General features: G+C 38.9%; 1 protein-coding gene across 1 annotated transcript in view; it reads left to right on the forward strand.

Annotated features, from left to right (window-relative positions):
- Positions 1-25,460, forward strand: part of PPA2 (inorganic pyrophosphatase 2) — an 840,704-nt gene that overhangs the window by 450,966 nt on the left and 364,278 nt on the right. Inside the window, exon 9 of the mRNA XM_044060377.1 lies at positions 6,467-6,594. Coding sequence (XP_043916312.1) covers positions 6,467-6,594 — 128 coding nt within the window. The remainder of the gene's footprint in view (positions 1-6,466; positions 6,595-25,460) is intronic.

The following is a 25,460-nucleotide window of genomic DNA, read 5'->3' on the forward strand; positions in this document are numbered from 1 at the left end:
AGGCCTGTGGCTGACGAAGTGTGTGGACAAATGTTAAGTTGGGTGCTGTCACTGACTCCCCAAATGATGTTAACATACTACAAGAGGGTCTCACAGCAACAAATGACTGGTGCCAAATTCATGGCCTTAAGTTAAATGCAAAAAATGCATTATCATACCATTCAGCAAAAACACAGCCCCTACTGATTACCACATTAATGGCAACCCCCTAAGCACACAACCTGCGGTGAGAGACCTGGGTACTCAGGCTGACAACAATGTCACATTCGACCATCATGTAGCAGCAGTGATCAGAAAAGCCTTTTACTTGGTTCATCTCATAAGTAAAGGAATTGCATCCAGAAAAAAAGGTTATTACCTCTCTACACCTCCCTCATTAGGCCAATAAGTGAGTATAATGCCCTGTTTAGTATGGACCTCTCCAAACACCTGCACCCACTGGAAATGCCAGAGAAATACCTCACAAAAAGAATCCATGGCCTCCAATACCTGTCCTATGCAGCCGGCTCAAATTTCTATCACTCTACTCAGTATTGTACAGATTGCTCGGAGGTGATCTGTGTCTTGCCTACAAGGCAATATCAGACCCTGCTCTGCTAGAGATTACCCACTCAAAAGGCCTAAATCTAATATGCGGCATCAACAAAAACTGCTGGAGAAACAGGTTTGTCTCCCAGAGGCTGCCCCATCCATGGAATAGACTTCCCATACATGTCAGAGTACCTTGCTGACCCTCTTCAAGCGCAAGCTTGATGAGTGGATGGGAAACCATAAATGTGTCCCCCAGGGGTTCCACCTTTGTCCCTCATTGATATGGACGACAGGTGCTGACTGAGGTTTCTTTTTTGGGGATAAACCCTTGGCTAGGCTTGTAAGGGCTCCAGGGCCATTAGCCTAGTAACCTTCTGTGATCATATGATCCTGTGAAAAGGAGTCGCTGAACAACTGCCTAATTATAGTGTAATACAAGTCTGCATTGTGCCCAAAGGAATGCATAGTAATTTTCCTCTTCCTTATTATTCTGCTATTGAATACAGATATCCCAACAGACATCTACATTCAGTAGGAAGAAAATGTAGATAAATAGTCTTTAATTAAAAAGAAAAATATATTACTAATATTTATGGTCATGATAATTAGTATTTTTATTACTATTGTTAGTAATGCTATTTTGCATGCTATTGTGTATTGCCTGCATAGTATCATTGCTACTGTGTACTAATTGGATTTAAGGAATACAGACAACCTTGCGTCATCCCTCTTACAGGACTTGTCAAAGGTTTTCGACACCATCAGCCATTCTGCTACAAAAGCTCCTCTCATCTAAGACTCAACAACCATTTTTTGAACTGGTTCCAAAGTTATTTTTCTGACAAATCCCAAGCAGTTGGGAGACAGAACGACCTGTCCACAATTCCTTCCATAATAGAATTCCCCAAGGCTCTATTCTTGGCCCCCTTCTCTTTAACGTCTTCATCAGTGACCTCAACAATATAACCAAAAATGCAAACACACGACTCCTCTATCATCTGTTCAGCAAAAATTCTAGGGGCCAGATTCTGTAAAGCCTACACTAAGTGAGCACTGTTCTGAGTGAACAGATAACACAGACAAAACGCACACCTTCTTCCTCCTAATTTTAATTTTCCTACTGATATTCTTGCAGCTTTAAATATTGACAGGGATTTATACAGGTTACCACAAAGTGTAGACTATATGTACACTTAATGTAATCTTTCTGAGTGACTAGAAAGCACAAAAACTGTGATAAGAATTTTACTGAGTACATATTGTGTACACTTAGTGTAGGCTTTATAGAATCTGGCCATAGATAATTTATAACAAATAACTCAAGATTCTCTCATTTCATTAGAAAAATGGCTAGCAAAATTTCAAATATTTCTCAACTCCAAAAAATCAAAACTTATCCTGTTCACTCCAAAACAGCTAAATTCACACAATAACTTTTCTGTTACTTCTATAAATAACACAGAAATTGAATTTGGCTCTCATACCATACTGCTAAATGTATACATTGATGAAAATCTAAAATTTGACTACCATATACAATATTCAATAAAAAAATGTTGTGCTCCATATACAGAACCAAACCTTTTCTGACCAACTCTACAAGGAAACACATTACCACTTCTCTCCTCCTCCTGTCTACTCAGTACAAATATTTTTGCTAACCTTCAGTTCACCTTAATAAACAAGTCAGATGAATGCTGCTGGGCATTGTCTTTACTTGTACCAGGTTGCTAAGGCCTGGAACTCCTTACCTGTATTCATCAGTTCAGTACCCTCCTTCTCATCTTTCAAAACCACTCTAAAAGACTTCCGAGCTAAAATCTGGTTCTTTTATTACTGAAAACAAGGATAAACTATATCCCTAAATGTGAATAAGTACCTAACTCCTTACTCTCCCTTCTTCACTTACTTACTTACTTCTGTCAAATTCTGTTTCCAGACTTTCTTTCTCTAAGTGTACCATACGCCTATTTTTCCCCTTACTCCATATTGCAATTCTTGTTTGTGTTAGAAGAACTTAACTTTAACTTCTTTACAGACTGTCTAAAATTTCTCTAAATATTAAATGATTGTCATATAACTTATATCGATTCTTAACCAATATTTTTATACTATGTGTAATTTGTTATAATTATTTGAACTGCAGATGTTTTAGTTTTATTTCTGAAGATTGTGTAATTGCTGTTCTTCGTATGTTCTGTAATAATTTGGAGCTTTCCTCCTCGGGCCTGCGATGAAAATGGGCATATTCTCAGTTGGATTTTCCCTGCAATCAAATGTCAATAACAAAACTGCTAGATTTGCCACAAACTTCCTCTATAGGACTCATCACTGTACAATTCTTAAAGAATTAGGCTGGCTCAAGCTCCCCCACCATATCACATACTCTCAACTACTCATAGCTCATGACTGCATGTATAAACCATAAAACTATACAAGCCTTGGCAATCTCTTTCACTTGTATAACCCGACCAGGCCTCTCCAATCTACAGCTAAACTGTGTCTGTAAGTCACCAAAATGAGAAACATAGCATTAGTCTCTAATGCTAAACTGCTAGAAGTCCTGATCGATGACCAGCTAAAGTTTGATAATCATCTAGAAGTAAATATATAAAAAAAAAAAACACACAACAAATAGGCATGCTTTACCGCCACAACCGTTACATCTCTCCCTCCACTAGGCTCACCCTCGCCAACACTTACCTTATCCCATCCCTCTTATACGGTGCCTCTATCCTTACTGACCTGTAATCCTCCCTCAAGACTAAACTTTCCTCTTGCTATAATAAAATAACAAAAATTGCAACCGGCCATTGATCCACTTCCCATCACTGCACTGCCCTACACTAACAGAATTGGCTTGAGCTGTCCAGTTACCTCATCTATATTCAACTTGTCTAACCATACAAACTTACTTTCACCCCTCTCTGTTCCTCTCTTGCCACCACCTTTAAAATGCACCAACCAAATAGACTTTTGAGATCTAATTCCCAAAATCTAATTGAACTGCATAAACCTGCCCATCCACCAGGCAAACATCTAATGTCCTTCTCTGTAGCATGCCATTGGAATTCCCTCCCACCTCTCATCCGCACCACCAGCAGCCTCGCAACATTCAAAACCTTACTTCACACACCTAACTTCACTATGGGAATGCTCTTGCTCCCACCCCACATAATCTCCCTACACTATAGCTACTCTCTATAAACTATAATTCACAATAGTCTCCAATTGTTTTATACCTGTAATAAACTCTAGGAATTAGCATAACTTTTAGAATGGTACAATTCCGTAGCATAGAAATTAACCGCATAAATTGGCATAGCTGTTAAAAAATGTAGACTGTTTCTGTTATTGCATTGTGCTAATATCTTAAACTGTTAAAAACTTTGTAAATATTACCTCTTATTGTATTGTACTAATATGTGCACTCTACTAATATGTGTTTTTCTATTTGTTTAATTTTGCTTCATTTGTGCACATTATATTTCTCTAATAACTTACTCTTATGTTAAATCTGTAATTTGTAATTTTCTGGAGCTTTTCTCCCCAGGACTCCATTGAAAATGGGCTCCTCATGGCCCAATGGACTATCCTGGCAAACAAACTATAAATAAATAAATAAATAGCAGGTGATACTCTCTACTCTTTCTACATCTCCACAATCTGGGTTGACAAGTTAATGCAATTAATAATGTAATCACCAACTCGTTTTTCCATCGTATCTGCCGTAAGTAGAATGATATATCTATAATATATTCCATGCTTTCTTCTATTTTACCATCCTGCACCTCTTCCATCCTTCTGAATAACACATTTCCACTTCCAGTACCTGTCTAACAATACTCTATCCAACTTACTAAGCCATTTTTCTTAATGCCAACTAATTTCTTTTCCTAGTCCATTATACAATTACATATGTAACCATTCTTCCTCTTCATTTTACTACCTTCCCTACACAGTTTGCCTTTCTCCTTTCTCTGTTACTTGCCTCTCCTTCCTTCTCCTACTGTTTTCCACTTGAGTACTACTTTCTCCTCTTTATTTCTACTCATGTTTTAATCTTTTAACAAGTTTCTGATGTCGTTTTTTCAGCAAGTCTTAACAATAATCACTTGTAAATGCTCTTAAATATTTAACGTTAGTGAAATTGGTTTTCTGCCCAACTTGTTTTGCTGTAAATTCTAATTTGTATCACATAAATAAAAGATTGATTATTCCTTCATGTATCACTGCATGTTAACCTTGTTAATCTTCTGATGTTGATTTGTTAGTATGTTACAAAAACGTGAAAACGAGAGTGCATGAAGCCATGCTCAATACAAAGTAATTATTTTCCTAGCAGAGAACAGGGTGCCCTTTGGTTCTGTATGCTAGCATTTGTTTTCAGCTGGAAGGAATGCAGATCAAGTGGCATCACTCATAGGAAATGGCCATCAAAACTGGGCTTGTAAACTGGACGCTATTCTGCTCTGTGGGAATAAGGTGTCAACAGGTTAAACTAGTAATAAGAATCAGAGGATGTGAAAGAAATCATAAAGTTTACATATGTACTCTGAAAAGCATTTTTGTCAAAGCGCAGTAAACGTGGGCAGAGAGAAACAAGCTGTGTTCAAAGGCCTGAAACTAAAAAAAGAGTTGTGCTAACAGTTGGAACCAGTCAATGGCAGACAGAGAACAAAGAAATTCTGAGTCCTTTTTAAAGAGTCATACTGCAGCTACTTGTGCAGTCAGACATTCATTCAGTCTTTTTCCTTCAGTTATGCTTTGACGGGTGTACTTGAGCATTTACCCATCTGTGCTGCAAAGCTACAGACAGATTTTGAAAGAGCTTGGCTTGGCTATATGACTGGGGACTACTTTACAGCCACACTCTGACAGAGGAGCTAAAACTGTGGTATTGCACCTTGCTGATTTCATTCATTTGTTGTAAAGAAGTGACTTGCCCAGGGAAGAAATCAGCCAAGTTTTGTCCTGCAATTAAATGACTGTTTGCACAAGGACAGTTTGGTATTTGTAAATAATTACCTTCAGTTTTTTGGATTCCCCCAAGACTGTTGACAAAACTTAATACTGTTTTTCCAGTGCAGATTGGGACCAAAGACCCTTGGAAAGTTTCTGTCAACAATGGAGTATTGGATAAAAAAGGGACTTCTTTGGAGTGGCAAAGGGTATTTGTCCTTTTCTTGAGTTTGAGCTACACTAAAGTAATGCAAGATACTTTTTATGTCTTATTAATGTTGTACAACACTTTTTTTGATTACTTTCTCTTCATTGTTATTCATTTGTGTTTAATGTTGTAATAAATATGGTTGTGTGCTTGCTAGTTGTTTTAATTCTTAACTTAATTTGGACTTAGAACACGTTTAGAAAGGGGAAAATAAGTATTGAGCTAGTTTTTTTTTACTTCTAGGCAAATAACTTCAATGACAGAATAAATAGTAGATTCCTACCCATTTGTTCTGACAGTGCTTTCATCAGGATAGTGGTTCTTTGATCTTGTAGAAGTCGATTAAAAGAGACAAAAAAGATCTTGTTAAGATAACTGTAGCACATATTGATATTGTTTTATATCTGCATTTATTATTATTATTCCCAAAGATTAATTTGTTGCTTACTGTGTAAGAAAATTGGACATGATACTTATGACTTCATTCAAATCTTAAAATATTTCAACTTTTATGCCATTCCCACAATGTTTAGTGTTTGTTATTCTAACTACTCTTTCAGAATTTCTGCGTAACCTGCATATCGTTTGGTTTTATTTTCTTTCCAAAAGCTGTATACTTAATTTTAAGCTTGATCTGAATTTAGCTTTCCTTTCAGCTGTTCCTTGCCTCTGTATTTTCCAAAAAAACTAACTTGACAATGTTATCGGTTTTATTGCCTTTACAACAGTTTCTTTTTACCTGTGCCACTTTTTATTGCTCCTTAGATATAGATGATGTCTATAAGTACAAGCCAGGCTACCTAGAGGCCACAGTTGATTGGTTCAGAAGGTACAAGATCCCTGATGGAAACCTAGAAAACCAGTTTGCATTCAATGGAGAATTCAAAGATAAGGTAAGGATGCTGTAGAAGAACACAGTTTGATACTGGTTTCTGCTGCCATTTCTGTTTTTTGTTTTTTGTATGAATTCCTGGCATAGAAGCAGGCATTGATTATTAATTAAGTACGTTTACATCAAGGCAGACAAGGTGAATTATAAATTATATGATGGTAAAGAGTAGCATTGCTGCCTCACAATGAGAGGTTCTTTCGTTTGGTTCTTGGATGATATGTTTTCTCTAGGTAATCTGCATGCTTTCCCTTTGTTTGTTGGGGCTGTCTCTGTTTATTGGCTCTAAATGGTTTAGTGTGTGCATGTGTGTGTGTGTGTGTGTGTGTGTGTGTGTGTGTGTGTGTGTGTGTGTAAGGTGGGGAGTCTAGCCAGGATTTTCAAATTTGTGCTCACTCTCCCAGACTGCTCCACCTCACCAACCCCCCAAGTCCTGATGTTTTCTAACCAGCTCATACCTATTGATATATATAACCCACGCCCCATTACAGTGCTGCTCTTCCTTCAAATTGCCACCTGTATATGATGGTGCAGTAAAACAAAACTGTGTATTTAGCCCAAATGTGCATCTAGACTAGATTGAAAAGCCCATGAAGTACCTTCCAGTTTAGTTTATGGTACACTTTACCCTAGTTAGTACATCTGAATCTTAATGGCCACTCATGAGTACCTGTTAATGCAATGTACTACAGCCCCCACTGTCTAACAAAAATGTTCTGGTAAGACTGGCTTTTAGTAGCAGTGCTGCATTGTGAAAAGTTAGATACCTTGTTCCACTGAACCTGCCCAGAGACCCTTCAGAAGGCCACAATGTTGATATTCCCATTTCAAGGAGTTGACCTCTAACAGATGATTTAATTTTATGTATGTGACTGTTTATTTATGCTTTGTTGACTGGGTTTGTCCAACTAAGCCAATGTAAATTTTTCAGGAGAAGCCCAGGGTGATATTCGTACTGACAAAATCAAATTTGGCCTGGGCACCAGGGCTTTCCCCTAGTCTTTTTGCTAGGCATTGTGGGATCTTATGCATTCGTCTGTGCCCCCACCAACTAAGGCAGATGGGACCACAGGTTAATGTCTTACACAAAGGACAACATATTCTGAAATGTGGCACTTTGCAGTGCTGCTCTGAATTGTCAGTAAAGGAAAAGGAATCCAGTCAGTAGAACCCACAGCCCTCTGATCTTTCCGCTGCACTAATATTCTAATTAAGGAAAAGAAAGACGAAACTGATGTTTGTGGAGAGATGGCAAATATTTGACAACATTAATAGAACAATGAAGATCCAGAGGGAAGCCATGTGTCAGAACATACTGATGTTGGGCCTTGAACTAGAGAAAGCATTCAGCAGAGTAATCTGAGATTTTATCAGTAGGGAAATGGAAGCATTTGCATTCCTTGATGCAATAATAAGGTTAATTAGGAAGATATATGAAGGATCAGAATAAAAAATTTAAGTGTGAGGGCTCCACTCTGATAAGTTGTGTCTGAACAGAGAAAACAGGCAGAGGTATCCTTTTTCCTTTTTATTTGTTTACATTTAGAGCCATTGTCAAAGAAAATAAGGGACTCAGAAATTCAAGGATATAATTGGTATGGTACTCAAGAAAAGTTGACTTTATTATTATTTTATATTTAATAAATCTAGAAAAGGACAATCTTGGCGTAGAACATTTTGCGACAGTTTCATGTCTTTTTGGGATGAAGGTAAAGCAAAGTTTATAGCTGTAAATTATGTAACCTCTGATGACTTAGTTCAGCAATACCCATATTTATGGAGACATTATAAGATGAAATATTTTAGGGTACGGATTAAAAAGGATTCTGTTATGGCAGCTAAGGATATGTGGGAAGAGACTAAACAGAAGATAATATGAAAACTGAGAAACTTGGAGCTTTTGTTTGTGGGTATGGATAGCAAGCTACAAGCAGTGAAAATGTTTTAATCCCTTTAGTTTTATGTACAGATCAGGCATAATTTTATCAACCAGAGAAGCTGTTGACTATAATAAAGAGTTGAAGAAATTTTTCTGGGAATGAAAGTGGAAGAGAGTTAAGCAGGATATGCTGATTCTCCCAATAAAATAAGGTGGTTTAGGATTACCTGGTTTAAAGGGCTATTTTAAAGGTACATAGTTAAGGCTCATATACATAACAGAAGCTGAAGGTTAGAATTTAAAATGGGGAGGGATGATGAAGAAGTGGGGGGTGGGTCAGGAATTAGAGAATGGAATTTTGGATGCAGATCCTTAAGGATGATATTAACCACCATATAGAATATTATATTCATAAAGTTGCAGAAATTATTCTACTAAGCCATCACAGGAATGGAAAAGGGAGATTTTGCCAATTGAGATGATTGGAAGTAGAGGTACTGGAATTTACTGGAGAAAACTGACAAAGAAAGCAAGGAATTGGGAGCAAATAACTTGACGGGGAAAGATAATAGAGAGGTAGGAGGCCAAGAAGAAATTTCAGCTACAGGTTAGAAACTGCCTTTCCTGTCATGAGAGAATATAGGCAAAGGGAAAAGGATAGGGGACTCCTAAGTGAAAGACCTGCTATGGTAGAGATTTTAGTCAAATGTAGAACAGAAGCTGTTGTTAATAAGGGGATAATTGGTAAGGTATGTAAAATATTGTATTATAACTAAAAGAATCAGGTGAGGTTAGAAAATATTGGGAAGAGAGACTGGAAAAGCAATTTACAAGGGAACTGTGGGGGGACAGATGTATGGATCCCAAGTATGCAACACATTCTAGAACATTTAGCATTTTAGCTTCAGAATGTTTGCATAGATATTTTTATACTGCAAGCAGACTTCAATAATTTTCCTCAGGTAGATAAGAAAGGTATGATGGGGAAGAACAAAGTAAGTGAGAATCATACCTCTCAACCTCTTAATGCAAAAAATCTGGACAAAGCCTGACAAAATGGGGGGACAAAGGCCCAAAATAGGAGCATATTTTAAGCATTGCTCTTATAAACTTAAACATTTGCTAGACTAACAGGTTTGTTTTAACATACATTTTCTGAAGGATTTGAAGTTTGAAACTCAAATGTATGCCATTATTTAGTGACTTAAATCCTCAGATCATCCTACTGATTTGTCAGAAAAACACAAATTTTATGAGGAACAGACCAAAATTATAAATCAAAAATCTGGACATTCTGCAAAAATCTGGACAGTTGACAGGCATAGTCACTGAGAACATGTTTTTTGGAAGTGTAATGAGTTGGCAGATTTTAAAAATTCCCTAAAGAGAAGCCTGTCAGAAATATTGGTTGAGAATGAAAAACCTGTGAGCACGATAAATATTGGGAGAGCAAATGAGCAAATGAGTGAAACTAAGAACATTTTTTTTTTTGAGCTGGGACACAGGATCTGAATTGCCTAGACATAGTAAGCCCTTATTAACTAATTCCCTCCAGTACAGCTGTTTTCAGTGTGTACCTTTAACTCACAGTGGGTGTGGCCTGAGCCTTTAAAAAATAAAGTTATCACCTTGCAGTTCTAAAAAAAATACTCATTGACAGAAGTCAGGTATCAATACAGTTGGCTTTGCCTTCATGTGTGCTTCAAGATAAAATATTCTGATACTTTGCATGTAGCATGGTTTTGGAATTAGTAATGCAAATGTGACAAGCAATATTTGATGCATATAGGCACAGTAGGATGCAAAGTTAAGTTTAATTCTGTTTGCTGCCAAAAATGCAATTACTAGAACATAGAAACTCTAAAATAGCTGTATTTGTATGAATATTGTAAAAAGAGATGAAAAGAAGTAGAAGAGGGATCTTTAAAGAGAGGAATGAGCAAATTATATAGAAATAAATGGAAATTATGGAAACATTGCAACAGAATAATGTTCAGGAGGAGTGAGATTTAAGGGAAGGTAGGAAGTGAGAAATTTATATTTTATTGGCCTGAATGATAATTGTAAAGAAAGAAAACATATATGCAATGTATGTGCACGAAAAAATATTAATATGCTTTCTTTTCCATTAATGTATGTGTGCCTGTGTGATAATTTAAAAAGAAGAAATAAGAAACTGGTGTTTAAAAGAGAAAGAAGAAATTGATGGATGTAACAGTTTTTTATGCCTTTTAAGATGAAAATTAGCCGTCTTATATTTTATTATATCATGTAGAAGTGGAATATTCTAACTTAAAATAGAAATTTAATGACTCGTAGCATTATAATAAATGCAGTTTTCCTACCTAAATCCGTCATAATTCTAAATTAAAACAAGCTGAGTAAATAATAATTTTGCAATCAGTAACTAATAGGAAATAAATAATGCGCTGATTTTTTTCCGCACAAATTTGTCATTCTCTGTAACAAGTATAATTTATCAAATTCAGCACGAACTAGAATTTATCGTGCTCAGAAAAGTTAACATAATAAAAGACAATACCTAAACATTCAAAGTTATTGATATCAATAATTTGATTATTCAGATCATAAATAACTTATCAGCCATCACACTCGCAGAACTGCATTTTCCCATCTTACAGCAATGAACTTTAATGGAACAATAAATACAATGTATTTAATGAACTATTAATACAGTTGTTAGAAGAACTGAAAATCAGACTGCTAGCATATAAACAAATCTTAATTTGGGAAAGAGAATATAATTAATATTCAGTACAAAATGTATGTATGAGTAAAGATGGATTTAAAAGTAGCATGTATAAATACCTTGGTTTAACTGAAAGTGCTGATTAAACCAAGAAAGTTTTTTTGGGACAGACTTAACTGGTCAAGGAAAAAGAAGTGGAAATTAGCCATCAGCCTTGTTCAAAAATACAACCAAAAAATTACCCGACTCTACATTTTATGATACAAAATGTGTGATTCTGACAAACCCAGACTCTGTATCTTCCTGTCTTGTATCAGAATCGCTTTAGTGACACTAATAGTGACAACAATTTATATGTTCTTAGATGTGCAGACGGGCTAAAAATGTCATCCATTGTACAGCCTTTTCTATTTGGTGGTAAGTATACACGTGTAAACGTTCTTTTATTAATAATTACAACAGACTATTTGTTGGTTAAATTATACTGTAACATTGTATCCTAGCCTTTTCTTCCTATGCATTTCTGTGCATCTTGACACCGGTTCTCAGCCTGTTTTGGTCAAGGACATAAGTAACACTATATATTTTGGCAACAAGTAACACATTTTCTATACATTTTCTGCTAATTGTATTGAGTGTGTATGTGCCTAGTTCTTTTCTTTGTCCTCAATCATTGGCATTTTCTGCTACAGATTAGAAGTAGACAAAGTTGCAGACTTCAGGAAACTTCAGCAGATAACTGATATTTTTCAGAAAATTTACCTATTTAAAAGGGGTTAGAGACAGAGAGACGCAATAGAGCATTACAGCAGAGAAGCAAGGCACACAAATGTCAGGACTGCAGCTGTTGCTGCTGTTTAAAGATGCACCATTTCACAGAAGGACTATGCAGCAGTGCAGTTAAGGAAGGATATCACCGCAGGCATCTCACCTGTGCTTGACATGGGTACAGATTAACCTTGAATGGGCCCGGTTAAAAAGAATTGATGCATGGATTGCAATATATTTGAGAACTATTCTACTTTAGTAAATATTCCTGGTGATGGTCAGTTAAAATCACTCTTGCAGATGGCAGGGCAAAAGATGTGACAATGTGTCACACTCAGAAGGCAACTGACAGAATGTTAAAACAATACTAAATAATTATTTTGGATGCAAAAACATACTCAATATGTAATCTAAGGTTTCAGACATATTAACCGGAAATACTAGATAAAGTCTTCAACTGATTAGAAATTAAAATAAGATTGTAGCTTGTAGTTTTAGGAATATAGTTCATGAAATTTAGCAAATAATTCATAATTTAGTTTCAATAAATATAGAACAAAAAACATTGAATAAACTTGAAACAGCATTACTAACATTTCTAGAAAACTGAAAGGTACTGGGAATCTTAGCAGAGCAAATATAGATTAATGAATTTAAACAAGAAGTAGAAATACATGAAAAAGTTAAATATTAAGCACATTAGTTAAAAGCATAATGGTTGGAAGCAGTCCTGGGTGAACCCACACCCCTCCTTTCTTAATGTGACATTGTTTGAGGTTACACTACCTTGTTGGAATTTGAGTATCTGCTGACATGAATCAGGACTTGGCAGACCATACACATCCATTAAGTAGACAAAGCAATATGTCTTTATAAAGCGATGGTTAATCTTTTCCTGTAAATGTATCTATTCAGTGAAAGGAAAGATGTATTTCTTCGTGGAAAGCAGAAACATTTCACAAATTGTGCTGATCAAAACTGGTTAACAACAAAAATAGCCACAAATAAGTAGAGAGGGAAAGTTAATAGAATGGGACGAGGTTAAGCAGAAGTTTGGACTGCAGGTTAGAGACTATCCTCCTTTTCAAGGGCTGATAGTAGAATAAAGGCATAGAGTAAAGGATAGGAGAGTGCCAAACGAAAGGCCAGCTGTGGTCGAGTTTGTAATCCAGTCTAGAACAGAAGCAGCTGTTAAAAAGGGATGATGATTAGTAGGGAAGATAAACTATGACATGATAAATGTAAGAATCAATCAGTGGAGGTCAGAGAAGAATGGGGAAAGAGACTGGAAAGGCGATTTTCCAAGGAACTATGGAAGGACATCTGTGTGATTCCCGTCTATGCAACAAAGTACAGAGGATTTACATTTTTTTGCTTTGAAGTGTTTACATGGATATTTTATACCTCAAGCACACTCTGAGATTTTTTTTTTTTTTTTTTTTTTTTTTTTTTTGGGGGGGGTAGATGGCAAATGCTGGAGGTTTGATGGGAAAGAGAAAGGCAATTGAAAATAAGTGTTCTGGGAATGTAAGAATTGGCATATTTAAAAAAATTCATATAGAATTTTTTTTTCAGAAATGTTAGTGGAGCAAATCGTTGTAACTATAGAATGGATTGTTTTGAGCTGGTTCTGAATTGCCCAGATATTGCAAAGCCTACTGGCCGACAAGAAAAATTACTAGAAAATGGAAGTCAAAACCTAAACAAACTGTAATTGAAGTAATGAATATTGTAAAGGAGATAAAAGAACTGGTGATGGAATCTTCAGAAAAAGGAAACAGCAAAATGTTCATCGTGTTGCCCTGCTGCAGTCATCACACTTGGGTTATCCTGTCATCAGGCGGTCCCGCAGTTGGCTGGAATTCCAAAGTCTTGCTTGGTTGGTGTTGGTTGCTGTCGCTTCTTCCCTGACGTAAGTGCGCCAGGGGTATATATAATACAACCAACACCATTTTCTTCCATCTTTCTTGCCGCGCGGTGCCTGAAGCAGAAGCAGTTCGCAAGTGCCGGTCAACCGACTACTGAGATTTTCGAATTCGAATTTCAGACCGAAGTCTTCTATAAAGCTAAGTACCCTGTTGGGGAAACTTTTCTTGCCTCAGACCGATGTCAGAAAAAGTTAACAATTGTATTTCTTGTGGGAAGCAAATACCTCATAAGGATTTTCATTCTTTTTGCATACCTTGCCTAGGCCCAGACCACAATGTCACTAGTTGTCGTTTTTGTGCTAGGTTTAATAAGCGTACTATTAAAAGACGCTTTGATTTCGCATGACACTACTTTGGTAGGAAATTTAACTACACCATGCCATCGGAGCAACCGACTACCGGCGTGCACAAAAAACGCAAGGATAAGGACAGACAGCCCAGGCCTAAGCCAGATTCCGAGGCCTCGGCTGGTCCGGTCTCCGGTCCTCAGTGAAGCTCTGATGCAGCCCCTGACTACCGCAGATCTGGAACCCGAGACCGCTTCAGAAATTTTGATGGAATGTACCAAGCCGACGCAGCCATTTAGTTCAGGCCCTACCGACGAGATTGCTGAAAAAGATGTCGGTGCTGCAGAAATGACATCGGTTTCTGAAGGCGTTTTCAGACCGACGACGCTCACCATTAAATCGTATTCTAAAACGAAGACTCCTATTAAATCTAAAAAGACTGCACTTCAGTCCCCTGTTCAAGGCCCCATGCCTAAGAAAGAGATGCTCAAAATGGCTGAAGACTTGATCACTTTAATCAGGGGTTCCCAGCCCCCTCCTGACAAAAGGCCTAGACAAGAGGAAGATTATGCATCCTCTGAACAAGTGTCCATTTCTTCAGACTCCTCTGAGGACCAAGATTACTCCTTCTCCCCTTATCCTTATGAAAATTCTGATGCTGAGGATTCCATTCCCTCAGCTTCTCCTCCTGAAGACTATTCCTTTGGGGAAACTTTACACACTATGAGGGAACATTTTCACTGGGAAGGTCAGGACTACTCTGATTCAAAGAAAAGGCTCAGAGAGTTTCTTTTACTCCCCCAACACAGACCACTTGCCATCCCACCAGTTTTAGACATTGTGGATGATGTTTACTTAGAATCCAGTTTTAACCCTGATTCTCTACCTCCTGCTCCGGCTAAGCCTGACAGATATTATAGAGTGCCTGATTCCCACAAATTTCTTTACAAAAGCCCTGTTGCTGACCCAGAGACAATCTCCCAGGGTCCCAAGGGGGCTAAGGCTTCTGTGGCTAAAAATCCTGTACCTTCTGAGAGGGATTCCAGAGCACTGGACAGGTGGGGGAAAAAGGTTTACACCTCAGCCACTCTAGCTATGAGGGCACTAAATTGCCAATTTCACATGCTTAAGTATCAGCAATTTCTAATCTCTCACTTAAAGGAAAAAAATGACCACTCTCCCTCAACAATCTGAATTGAAAGAAATGCAGGATCTGTTGCATGCCACTGAACAGGTGGGCAAACATACCTTACAATGTGGGTTTGATTCTTTGGAGGCCTCCTGCAGAGCAGCTGTCACTGGGTCTGTTATACATAGGCATGCTTGGTTAAAGGAACAAACACTTCCTGATCATGTTAAAGCAAAACTTCTAGATGCTCCCTTACAGCAGGATGTTCTTTTTGGAGTTAAAGCAGAAGAAGTCTTAAAGAAAATGGAGGATAAGGCAAAATCTATGCAGACAGTCAAAGATTTCCTACAGGTACAGCCCCCTCACTTCAGCAGAAACTGGCCAACAAAAAAATTGGTCCTTTCCAGCTACAGACAGACCACAGAGGGGTAAATACAGATGCCCAAGGGGCAGAGGACAACCACAAGCCCAGTACAAACCTCGCCAATGGGGCACTGCAACACAGAAGGGAGGAGAAGACAGGTCCCAATCTACCAGAAGGCAAACTCAATGACTTGCACCTCATCTGGCCAAGCAACACTCTCTTGGCAACCCCCTTGGGAGGAAAACTTGCACTTTTTCCAGACAACTGGCACATTGTCACAAAGGACAAATGGGTCCTAGACATAATTTTACGAGGATACAGATTCCATTTTCACACCTTGCCAATAAAAAGAGGAATGCCAAACCTGCCACAAAATCAATGGGCAGAGGCACAAAAACAAATTACAGCTGTCATGGACATGAGAGCCATTCAACTGATACCTACTCGAGAGCAGGCCAAGGATTTTATTCAAGACTCTTTCTAGTTCCCAGAAAGGACAATGCCTGGAGACCAATTCTGGACCTTTCAATTCTAAACACTTACTTACAAGTACCCAAATTCAAGATGCTAACACTACAGCAGCTACTTCCCATGTTGGGCAAGGAAGCGTGGCTAGTAACGTTGGACCTCAAGGAGGCATACCTGCATGTCCCTGTCAGACAAAGTTGCAGAAGATACCTCTGTTTCATTGCAGGTTCAACTCGTTACCAATTCTCTGCACTGCCCTTTGGCTTATCTACTGCGCCAAGAGTCTTCACAAAATGCCTGGCACCAGTAATTGCATACTGCAGACAAAGAGGAATTCAAATATACCCATACCTGGATGACTGCCTCATCCAAGCAGAAAGCAAGGACATTCTTTTACATCATCTAGCTTTTGTGAAACATCTACTAAATTGCATGGGGTACACAGTAAACGAAAAGAAGTCAAAACTAGTACCCTCACAAAATATGACATTCCTGGGTGCCAGCTTGAATACAACGGCCCGGAAGGCTTATATGACACCAGACAAGCAACTACAACTGACTCAATATTTCAAAACAATGGCAACAAAGGCCCAATTAACTGCAAGAAAAATTCTGCAGACCTTGGGCTTCATGGCATCTTGCATACTACTAATACCATTTGAAAAGCCGCATATGAGGAAATTACAGTGGTACCTAAAAAGCGTATGGTCTCAACACAGCCACAGATTGGACACAATAATATCTCTCATTCCCTGCCTACAACAGGAGTTTCTATGGTCACAGGCATGTCACCTCAACAAGGGTCAGCCTTTCACCTTGCCCCCAGCCAGGCAAACTATCACAAGAGATGCATCAGATTACGCCTGGAGGGCTCACATGACAGGACAGTGCGTTCAAGGCATATGGACTGCAGGTCAAAGGAATCTGCACATCAATCAAAAAGAGATGCTGGCTGTACAGAAAGCTCTGACAGCCTTCAAGGATCTATTACATCCAGGACAACTGACAATAAAGACGGACAACACCACAGTAATGTGGTACATAAACAAACAAGGGGGTACTCACTCCTACCCTCTGTGCAGGCAAGCAATGACCTTATGGAACACATCTCTGGCTTACCAAGTCCAGTTACAAGCTCAATTCCTGCCAGGACAGAAGAATACATTGGCAGACGACCTCAGCAGAAACATCATGGATCTCCACGAGTGGAAACTAGATCCACAAGTATTTACAATGATTACTCAAAAATGGGGCCTTCCAGACATAGACCTGTTTGCCAGCCCTCAAAACTATCAACCAACAAAATTTGTACAAGGGCACTTCACCATCAAGCGTGGAAAGTGGACGCACTCTCTTTCATTTGGAAAAACCTGACAATATATGCCTTCCCTCCATTGCCTCTCCTCACAAAGGTACTTTTAAAAGTCAAAAAGGAGAGACCACGACTGATTTTCATCGCCCCAGACTGGTCACGCCAGCACTGGTACCCGCTATTGAGGAATATGGCCCACAGCCCACCATGGATATTACCACAAATTTCCCATTTACTCACACAACAAAACAATCAGATTCTTCACAGCCAGTTCAAACCCTTAAATCTGGCTGCATGGCAAATCAACTAAGCATCCAGCCAGCTCTTCTTTCCCAAGCAGTTATGGCTGTTATTCTGGAAGCTAAGAGACCAAGTACCAGGAAGGCTTATTCGGACAAATGGAAAAGGTTTTGTGCCTGGAATCTAAAGGCCAAGACACAATTCAGCATCACATGCCTCACATTCTACAGTATTTAACTGAGATGTAGCACAAAGGACTTTCTTTCTCTTCCATTAAAATCCATGCTTCAGCTATTTCGGCCCACTACAACACGGATCCACCCTTATTTTCGCATCCACTTCTAAGGCAGTTCCTCAGAGGGGCAAAAAACATTAGACCACCCAGGAGAGCACCTACACCAACATGGGACCTCAATTTTGTTCTGGAAAAACTAACACTACCTCCCTTTGAACCAGCTTTCTCTGTAGATCTTCAGTTCCTATCATGGAAGACTGCCCTGCTGCTAGCAATAACGTCAGCTAGAAGAGTCTCAGAGCTACAGGCATTAATGGCAGTGGAACCTTTCCTCATTTTTCATCAAGACAGAGTTTCTCTACAAACTAATCCTTCCTTTATGCCAAAGGTGGTTTCCAGTGTGGCTTTAAATCAAACCATCCACTTACTCACCTTCTTCCCAAATCCACAGAACAAAGGTGAGAGACTCCTGCATTCCTTGGACATTCACAGGCAACTTCGTTACTACTTGGACAAAACTAAGGCTTTTAGAAAATCTGACCAGCTCCTTGTATCCTATGCTACAGCTTCTCAAGGGAAGGCTATATCAAAGCAAACCATTTCCAAATGGATAGGTCATTGCATACATTTTTGCTATACCCATCATGGAAAACCAGTTCCTGCTACCATTAGGCCCCACTCTACCAGGGCAACAGCTACTTCTACAGCCTTTCTCAGGGGGGTTCCAACCAAGGAGATTTTGGAAGCTGCAACTTGGAGTTCAGTACACACCTTTACCAAACACTCACTTACCACTTTACTCTAAGACCAGGACGGGCTTCGCCACTGCAGTTCTGCAGGGCCTTCTAGCCTCCTCTAACCCTCTATGATACCTCCACCCATCCTTAGCTTTGGGATTCAACCCAAGTGTGATGACTGCAGCAGAGTAACACCATGAACATAGTACAGTTTTGTACCTACCATAAATGTAGATGTTCGAGTGTACACCCTGCTGCAGTCCAGGTTACCCTCCCTCCATCCCCTCTGACCTACTGGCTAAATCTCTTCAATACCTTCCTGATGTATTTGCTTATAGCTGAAGGGATTTTGTGTTTGTGCAAGTTTACTCAATTTGGTACTAATTACTGACCACCTTTTTGGGGGCACCTGACATCTGGGGCAAGAAAAACTGAAGAAAATGGTGTCGGTTGTATTATATATACCCCTGGCGCACTGACGTCAGGGAAGAAGTGACAGCAACCAATGCCGGACCAAGACTTTGGAATTCCAGCCAACTGTGGGACTGCCTGACGACAGGATAACCCAAGTGTGATGACTGCAGCAGGGTGTACACTCGAACATCTACATTTATGGTAGGTACAAAACTGTACTTTACATAGAAGTAAATGGAATCCGTGGGAGCAATACTTGAAAAATAATGTTCAGGAAGAGGAATGAGGTTTAAGGGAAGGGAGGAACTGAATGATTTATGTAGTGCCAGAGTGTACTGTAATTACTAAAAAGGAAACGTGTATACTGCATGAAAAATATCACAGTTTTTGTTTGATATTAATGAATGTATTCCTACCTATGTCACTGTTTTAGTTGTGATTTAATAAAGATGTTCACACAAAAAATAGTGTTCAGAAACATCAAAGTACTCAAGACAATCATAAACAAAGGTAGGTATAAATAAGAGTCAGAAGAATCATAAATGTACGGAAAAAAAAACAAAAGTAATTATGCACAAAAGAACGCAAGTGTGGTGAAGATTCAACCAACAAACCAAAGATAATATGAAAAGAGATAAAAAGGATGAACCAAGGCACAGACAATATTACAGTAAAAACAGTTTCTTTTAATGGTGAGCGCTTTCACAGTGAATTAAGCTACTTCATCAGACAATCCAACAATGCAATTGCAAATATTTAAACTAAAAATCAACCAATAAAATCACAAACTCAATTACAAATGCAAATCTGAACACTTCATTTTACAAGCATATACAAATATATGTAAAAACATTTTAAAACAGTTTATCTAAACAATCCTATTGCCTGTGAAATTGGTTTTATGGATACATTGTCATTAATCCCTTTACCCCAGGTGGCTCTCATCTTAATAATCCATTCTAGTTCTACTTTCTCACTTTGATTTCTCATATATCCCCCTCTTACATTACTATGGATTTTTTCCACTACCATAAACGTGAATGCATGCCTATGATCATGTAGGGCTACATGCTTGGCTAGGGCATTTGAGTCTGCACCTTTAGAGATATCATATAAGTGCTCCTTCATGTGCTGCTTCAACATATGGCTGGTTTTCCTTATGTAGAAGGAGCTGTATTTATACAGTGTGAGTAAACCAGGTTGATACTACTGCAATCTGCCTTTAACTTGAATTCCCATAACTTTCCTGTATCTGGGTGGAGAAACTTAGCACTGCTGTCTATGTATCTACAGTAATTACATTTTTCACATGGGGAAAGTGCCTACTTGGCTGATATCAGGTCCACTAGTATATACATCCTTTGGGCCACATAAGAGTCTTTTCAAAGATTTTTTATTTGTATACCTATAGCTAGGTTTACCCCTACTTTATTTTTCACTTTCTGATCTGTACATAAAATGTCCCAGTATTTCATAAATATATCTTGCAGTGCCCTAATGTTACTAGAGTATGTTATGGGTATACGCATATATCGCTTAACTGCATTTTCATTGTTATCAATATTGGTGACTTCTGAAAAGTAAGGTTTGCCTTTTTCCTCTCTACATTCAGGTATTTTCTAAAGTATCCCTGCAACTTCACTATCTACATAGCCCCTATCAATGAGTTTAGTTCTAAGGTTCTCCAATTCATCAAGGAATTTTTCATCATCTGCCACTCATCTAGAAGTTTTTAAGCCTTGACCTTTAATGAGATTTTTAAAAATATGGCCAGGATGCATACTCTGCCTATGAGGATAAGTACTTCTATAGGATTTTTTCCCATAAATCTGTGTGTCAAACCTCCCCACACTACTCCTTGATTTTCTAACATCCAAGAAGTCAATAGTGTTAAGTGAGCTGCTAATGGTAAACTTAAGAAATTCAGTGCTGTTTATAGCATCAAAGAAATTCTGTAGGGAGTGATCATGTCCCTCCCACAACAAAAATAAATAATCTACAAACCGTCTGTAGAAAATTAACTGCCCTGTGTTCTCCATGTCCTGTTTATGTTGGAGACAAGATTTAGGTCCTTAGATTGGATAATTTTCATGCAGTTTTGCAGAGGTGCAACATGTTTATCCGAATATAATCTATAGGCTAGCCATAGATTGTTCTTCAGCAGACAGTAGGAGACCAAGTACAGGGACAGTGCTTTTATATGATCCATGTGGGACATGTTGCTTACATCCTTTTTAATAAGACATTTTTTTGGATACTCCAGTTGCTGCATATGCCTATTCAGATACATACTGTAGGGAGCATTGTACACAGTAATTGGTCTGTTTAGGGCCACGTACAGAGGGACAGTGACATTGTTGGACCAAATGCCATACTCTTGCTTATACACTCTACAGTGTAGAGTAACTTCCTTATTACCATAGAGACATGATAATCAAAGGCCAGGTTACTGTGTACATGCATTCCCAAATCCCTGACCACTGCATCTACTATTAGGAGTATATTATCAATGTGGTAGCTGGCTTTCGAAATTATACTATTTTGCATTTTTTGCATTGAGTTTTAGACAGTGGTTCTGGCACCAGTTGTTGATCTGTGGCAGACTTTTTTGGAGGGTATTTGTGTCTTTAGGGATTCTGTGACTGCACCTAGTTTGCAATCATCTGCAGACTTGGTCAGCCAGAAGCCCTTGATGTTAACCTCCAAATCAGAGAAGTAGATTCTAAACAAAAGTGGCCCCAGCAATGAGCCTTATGGAACTCTGCTAGTGACTGGCCTTTTGGTAGAGGTAGACTCCCCCTACTCATTGGCCCTATACTTTGAGCCAGCTGGCTATCCAGCAGGTGGCATAGAGGTTTATACCCAGTTTTGTGAGTTTGTCTACAGTGCTCATGTTGAGGTGTTGGGTCAAATGCTTTGGCCATGACAAAACAGGCAGTGTGCACTGTTTTGCCTTCATCTATTGCTTTGGTGATCTTCGCAAAGAAGTCTACCAGGGAGATTAGCCATGGCCTGCACTGGAAGAAACCAAACTGTGTTAAATGCAGTGTCTGAAGGTGTCCCATGTCATTTTTAATTTCCATGATACTTCTTTCCGTAGCTTTGCATATGAAACTAGTCAGACTTATGGGTCTGTAGTTACATGAGTTTGTAGCTGGCCTGCCCTTGTGCACAGGGATGACTGTTGCAGTCGTGCATTCACTTTGCATGAAGCCTGACTGGTGGCTAAGGTTAAGTAGTGATTCTGTGGTCCTGATGGGTCATGTTTCATGCTATTAAGGAGGCATCCTAGAATATTATCAGGGCCCATTTATGTAGTGTACTTGGCCTTGGAGAGTGCATTGAGAACCTTTTCCCAAGTGATAAATGGGGGGGGGGAGTTGTGGTTGAGTGTTTTTCCTGATGGGTGTCTGGGGGTGGTGGTGGGGGGGATAAAATTGGAGCTAATTTTTTCAGCCATTAGATTTGCTATATCTTCCTGTTTATTATAGTTGGAAGCATTTACATTTAATTTGGTACATTTGAGGTTGCAGATATAACTGAAGAATGACGTGTGATAGTCCTTGGCCTGGGAAGGTATTTTTACCTCAGATTTGGCTATGGTAGATTTTATTAGGTCCCTGAGTTGCTTGTTTGGAGTTTTTACCTTGCTGGGTATTGCACTTCCTAATTTTTTCCATGAGTTTCTCCTTTTTGTTATACAACCTGTTGGTGCAGAGATTCCACCAGGGTGACTTGTTTTTTGAGTCTGTCCTGTGCTTATTCAGGGTAGCTACAGCTGCCTCTATGCAGCCATTAACATGATTGTACAGGTTTTTCATGAACAATTCTGTGTAGGCAGTGGTGTTTTCAGGGTTGTCACATAATAGTAGGAAGTTTACCATAGAATAATTCCTAAAATTTCCAGGGTTAGCTGGAATCCAATCTGGGGTTGTATTTTTATTTAAAAGGAGACAGTTTTGTGGTCTGATCTGACCAGTAAGAACATTACATGGGGTGCGTGTGTGTGTGTGTGTGTGTGTGTGTGTGTGTGTGTGTGTGTGTAATATGCTGCCGTATTTATGATGGCCAGGTCAAGGATGTTAGCATTCCTAGTGGGCATACAGACTAGCTGGTTCAGAGTGTTTGTGTTGTCAAAGTCTGTGATCTTTGAGTCTGCATGTTTGGGGTCATATATGATTGTCTGTTTGTAGTGGGGTAGTCACCCATGAATATCATGTTTGGTTGAATGGGGAGTATCTTCAGTACACTTAAGTTATGGGTTTCCTGTGTCATAGAAGGGGACCTAGAGATTGGAAGGATATTGTATGTGACTTTGCCTATAGTTATTTGGACCTGGAGAAGCTCAAATGAGTGCTATTGTTTGATCATCCATGAAGTGCGTTTGTTTTTGATGTAAATTGAGACACCTCCACCCTTTGTCTCTTCCTGAACCGTAGTTGCTCTAAATGTGTGGAAGGCAATATAGCCTGCTCTGCTGGGGTGCTCTTCATGGCTTTAAACCATATCTCACTAACTGCACAGGTGTCTACATTCTCCAGGATGAGGAGAGCATGCATGGTGTAGATTCTCTTGTTTAGGCTCCTAGCATTGAGCAGTAGCACCCTGGACTGGTTTTACTATATTGGAATGTTTGTCAGGTTAGCAATGCCTAAAAAAGGCTCTGTGTGTTGACCAGTGTTTTAGCCATTATTTAAAGCCTAAGGGGGACAGGTGCATACTGTCCTTGGCAAAGCAGTGTGGTGTGATTTGTTAACCATATCCTTTCAGGTTGACAAATACTGTACCTCTTCTACTGATGCCAGAAACAAAGCCATTTATTAAAGTAAATGATCTTCTTTTCATATTGTGGCATTATCCTTTATGAAGGTAGAATGCTACTCGATTCTAGGCTCATACTGGCCTGTGACTCAGTCTTGGACCTCCATCATGACTCTTAATATAATCCAGGAAGGTATGACTCGGGTCATTTACACCCACATGGACTACGACGGAGTCATAAGGTACTTTGTTTCAACTACCAAAACACCCACCATAACACATACAGCCACATCTCACTGTGACTCAACTGCTAAGCCCATAAGGCAAACCACCATACAGCATAATATTCTGTGGTCATAGGAGACTTCATTGCCAGACACACAGATGTCCTACTCACTAGACTGAATAAAGAGAGAGTTATGGTCACTATTAGGGCCAGATTTCATGTGCGATCTGGTGAAACCTGGCTCCAATAGAAAACAGGCCATGGCTCTCTCCTTATTCAGTCTAATGAGTAGGACACCTGTGTGTCTCACAATGGAGTCTCCTATGACCAAAATATTATGTTGTATGGTGGTTTGCCTTTTGGGCATGGCAGTTGAGACACAGTGAGATGTGGCTGTATGTGTTATGGTGGGTCTTTTGGTAGAGTGGTTTTGAGGTTGTTGAGGACACTTATTGTAAGTGCAATATCTGGGAGTTGGAGTTTAGGAAAATTACATTTAAGAGCCATAGCATATGTGGATGTATGTTTCTCATGCATACTGTTTATGGTGGGTGTAGTATATGTGTTTCTGACATCCTGCTTCATATGTGAGAGTCTTGCCTACAGTGATATTGTGTAATTACATCTTTCACATTGTGTATCAGATTGTTTAAGAATTAGGTGGTTTTCAGTAAACATGAGACAATTGCTACATTACCTCAGGATGCCCATATCCACCAAAATGACTACAGAAAAAAATAATAAGAACGTGCATATCCATGGTTACAGATCCTTGTTATGTGAACTACATTGGGGGTGATACAAGAGGGGGTTACAGCTGGTTAGCTTTGGTAAGAATCAAGACTAAAATTAAACTTGTGTGGCAGTGGTCCTCAATGTTCAAACTAGATGCTGTTTATGCAACTAAATACCTAAGAAACCAAAGAAATAGTTTTATAAGAAAATTTAAATTCTATGTGCCTGTGTGAATACCGGGCACTGCAAACCACTGATGTGTGATGTGCAAATACAACTCCTTTATACAGGCTCAGAAGAGCAGTAAACAAGCAAAACAGTCCACTGGCCAATCACAATAAGCACACTTTAAGGTTTTCTCTGCAATTTTCAGCACAGAATGAGACTGGACTAGTCTTCACTTCTACTAGAGTGCAGACGTAACTCTTGACTTTAAATCACCGAAAGAGCCTAGAAGTGCAGTAAATAATCGACTTAAGCAATAATCCAAGCTGAAAGTAAAGGAAGTTATAAACTTAACTCAAGCAGCAAACATTTAAAATAGACTTGAATGTCGAATTCAACAGTTTAAATGCAACAGCAAAACCAACAGTACTCTAAAATGATTTACAAGTGCCCTTATTTCACCAGAAGTAAAAGAGCAGCACTAGTCCCAAGCGGTTCCTTGAGAAGTAGTA

This window comes from Protopterus annectens, chromosome 2.part0 (genome assembly GCF_019279795.1).
Source record: "Protopterus annectens isolate FY-2018-M chromosome 2.part0, PAN1.0, whole genome shotgun sequence".
In the NCBI taxonomy this organism is placed as follows: domain Eukaryota; kingdom Metazoa; phylum Chordata; order Ceratodontiformes; family Protopteridae; genus Protopterus; species Protopterus annectens.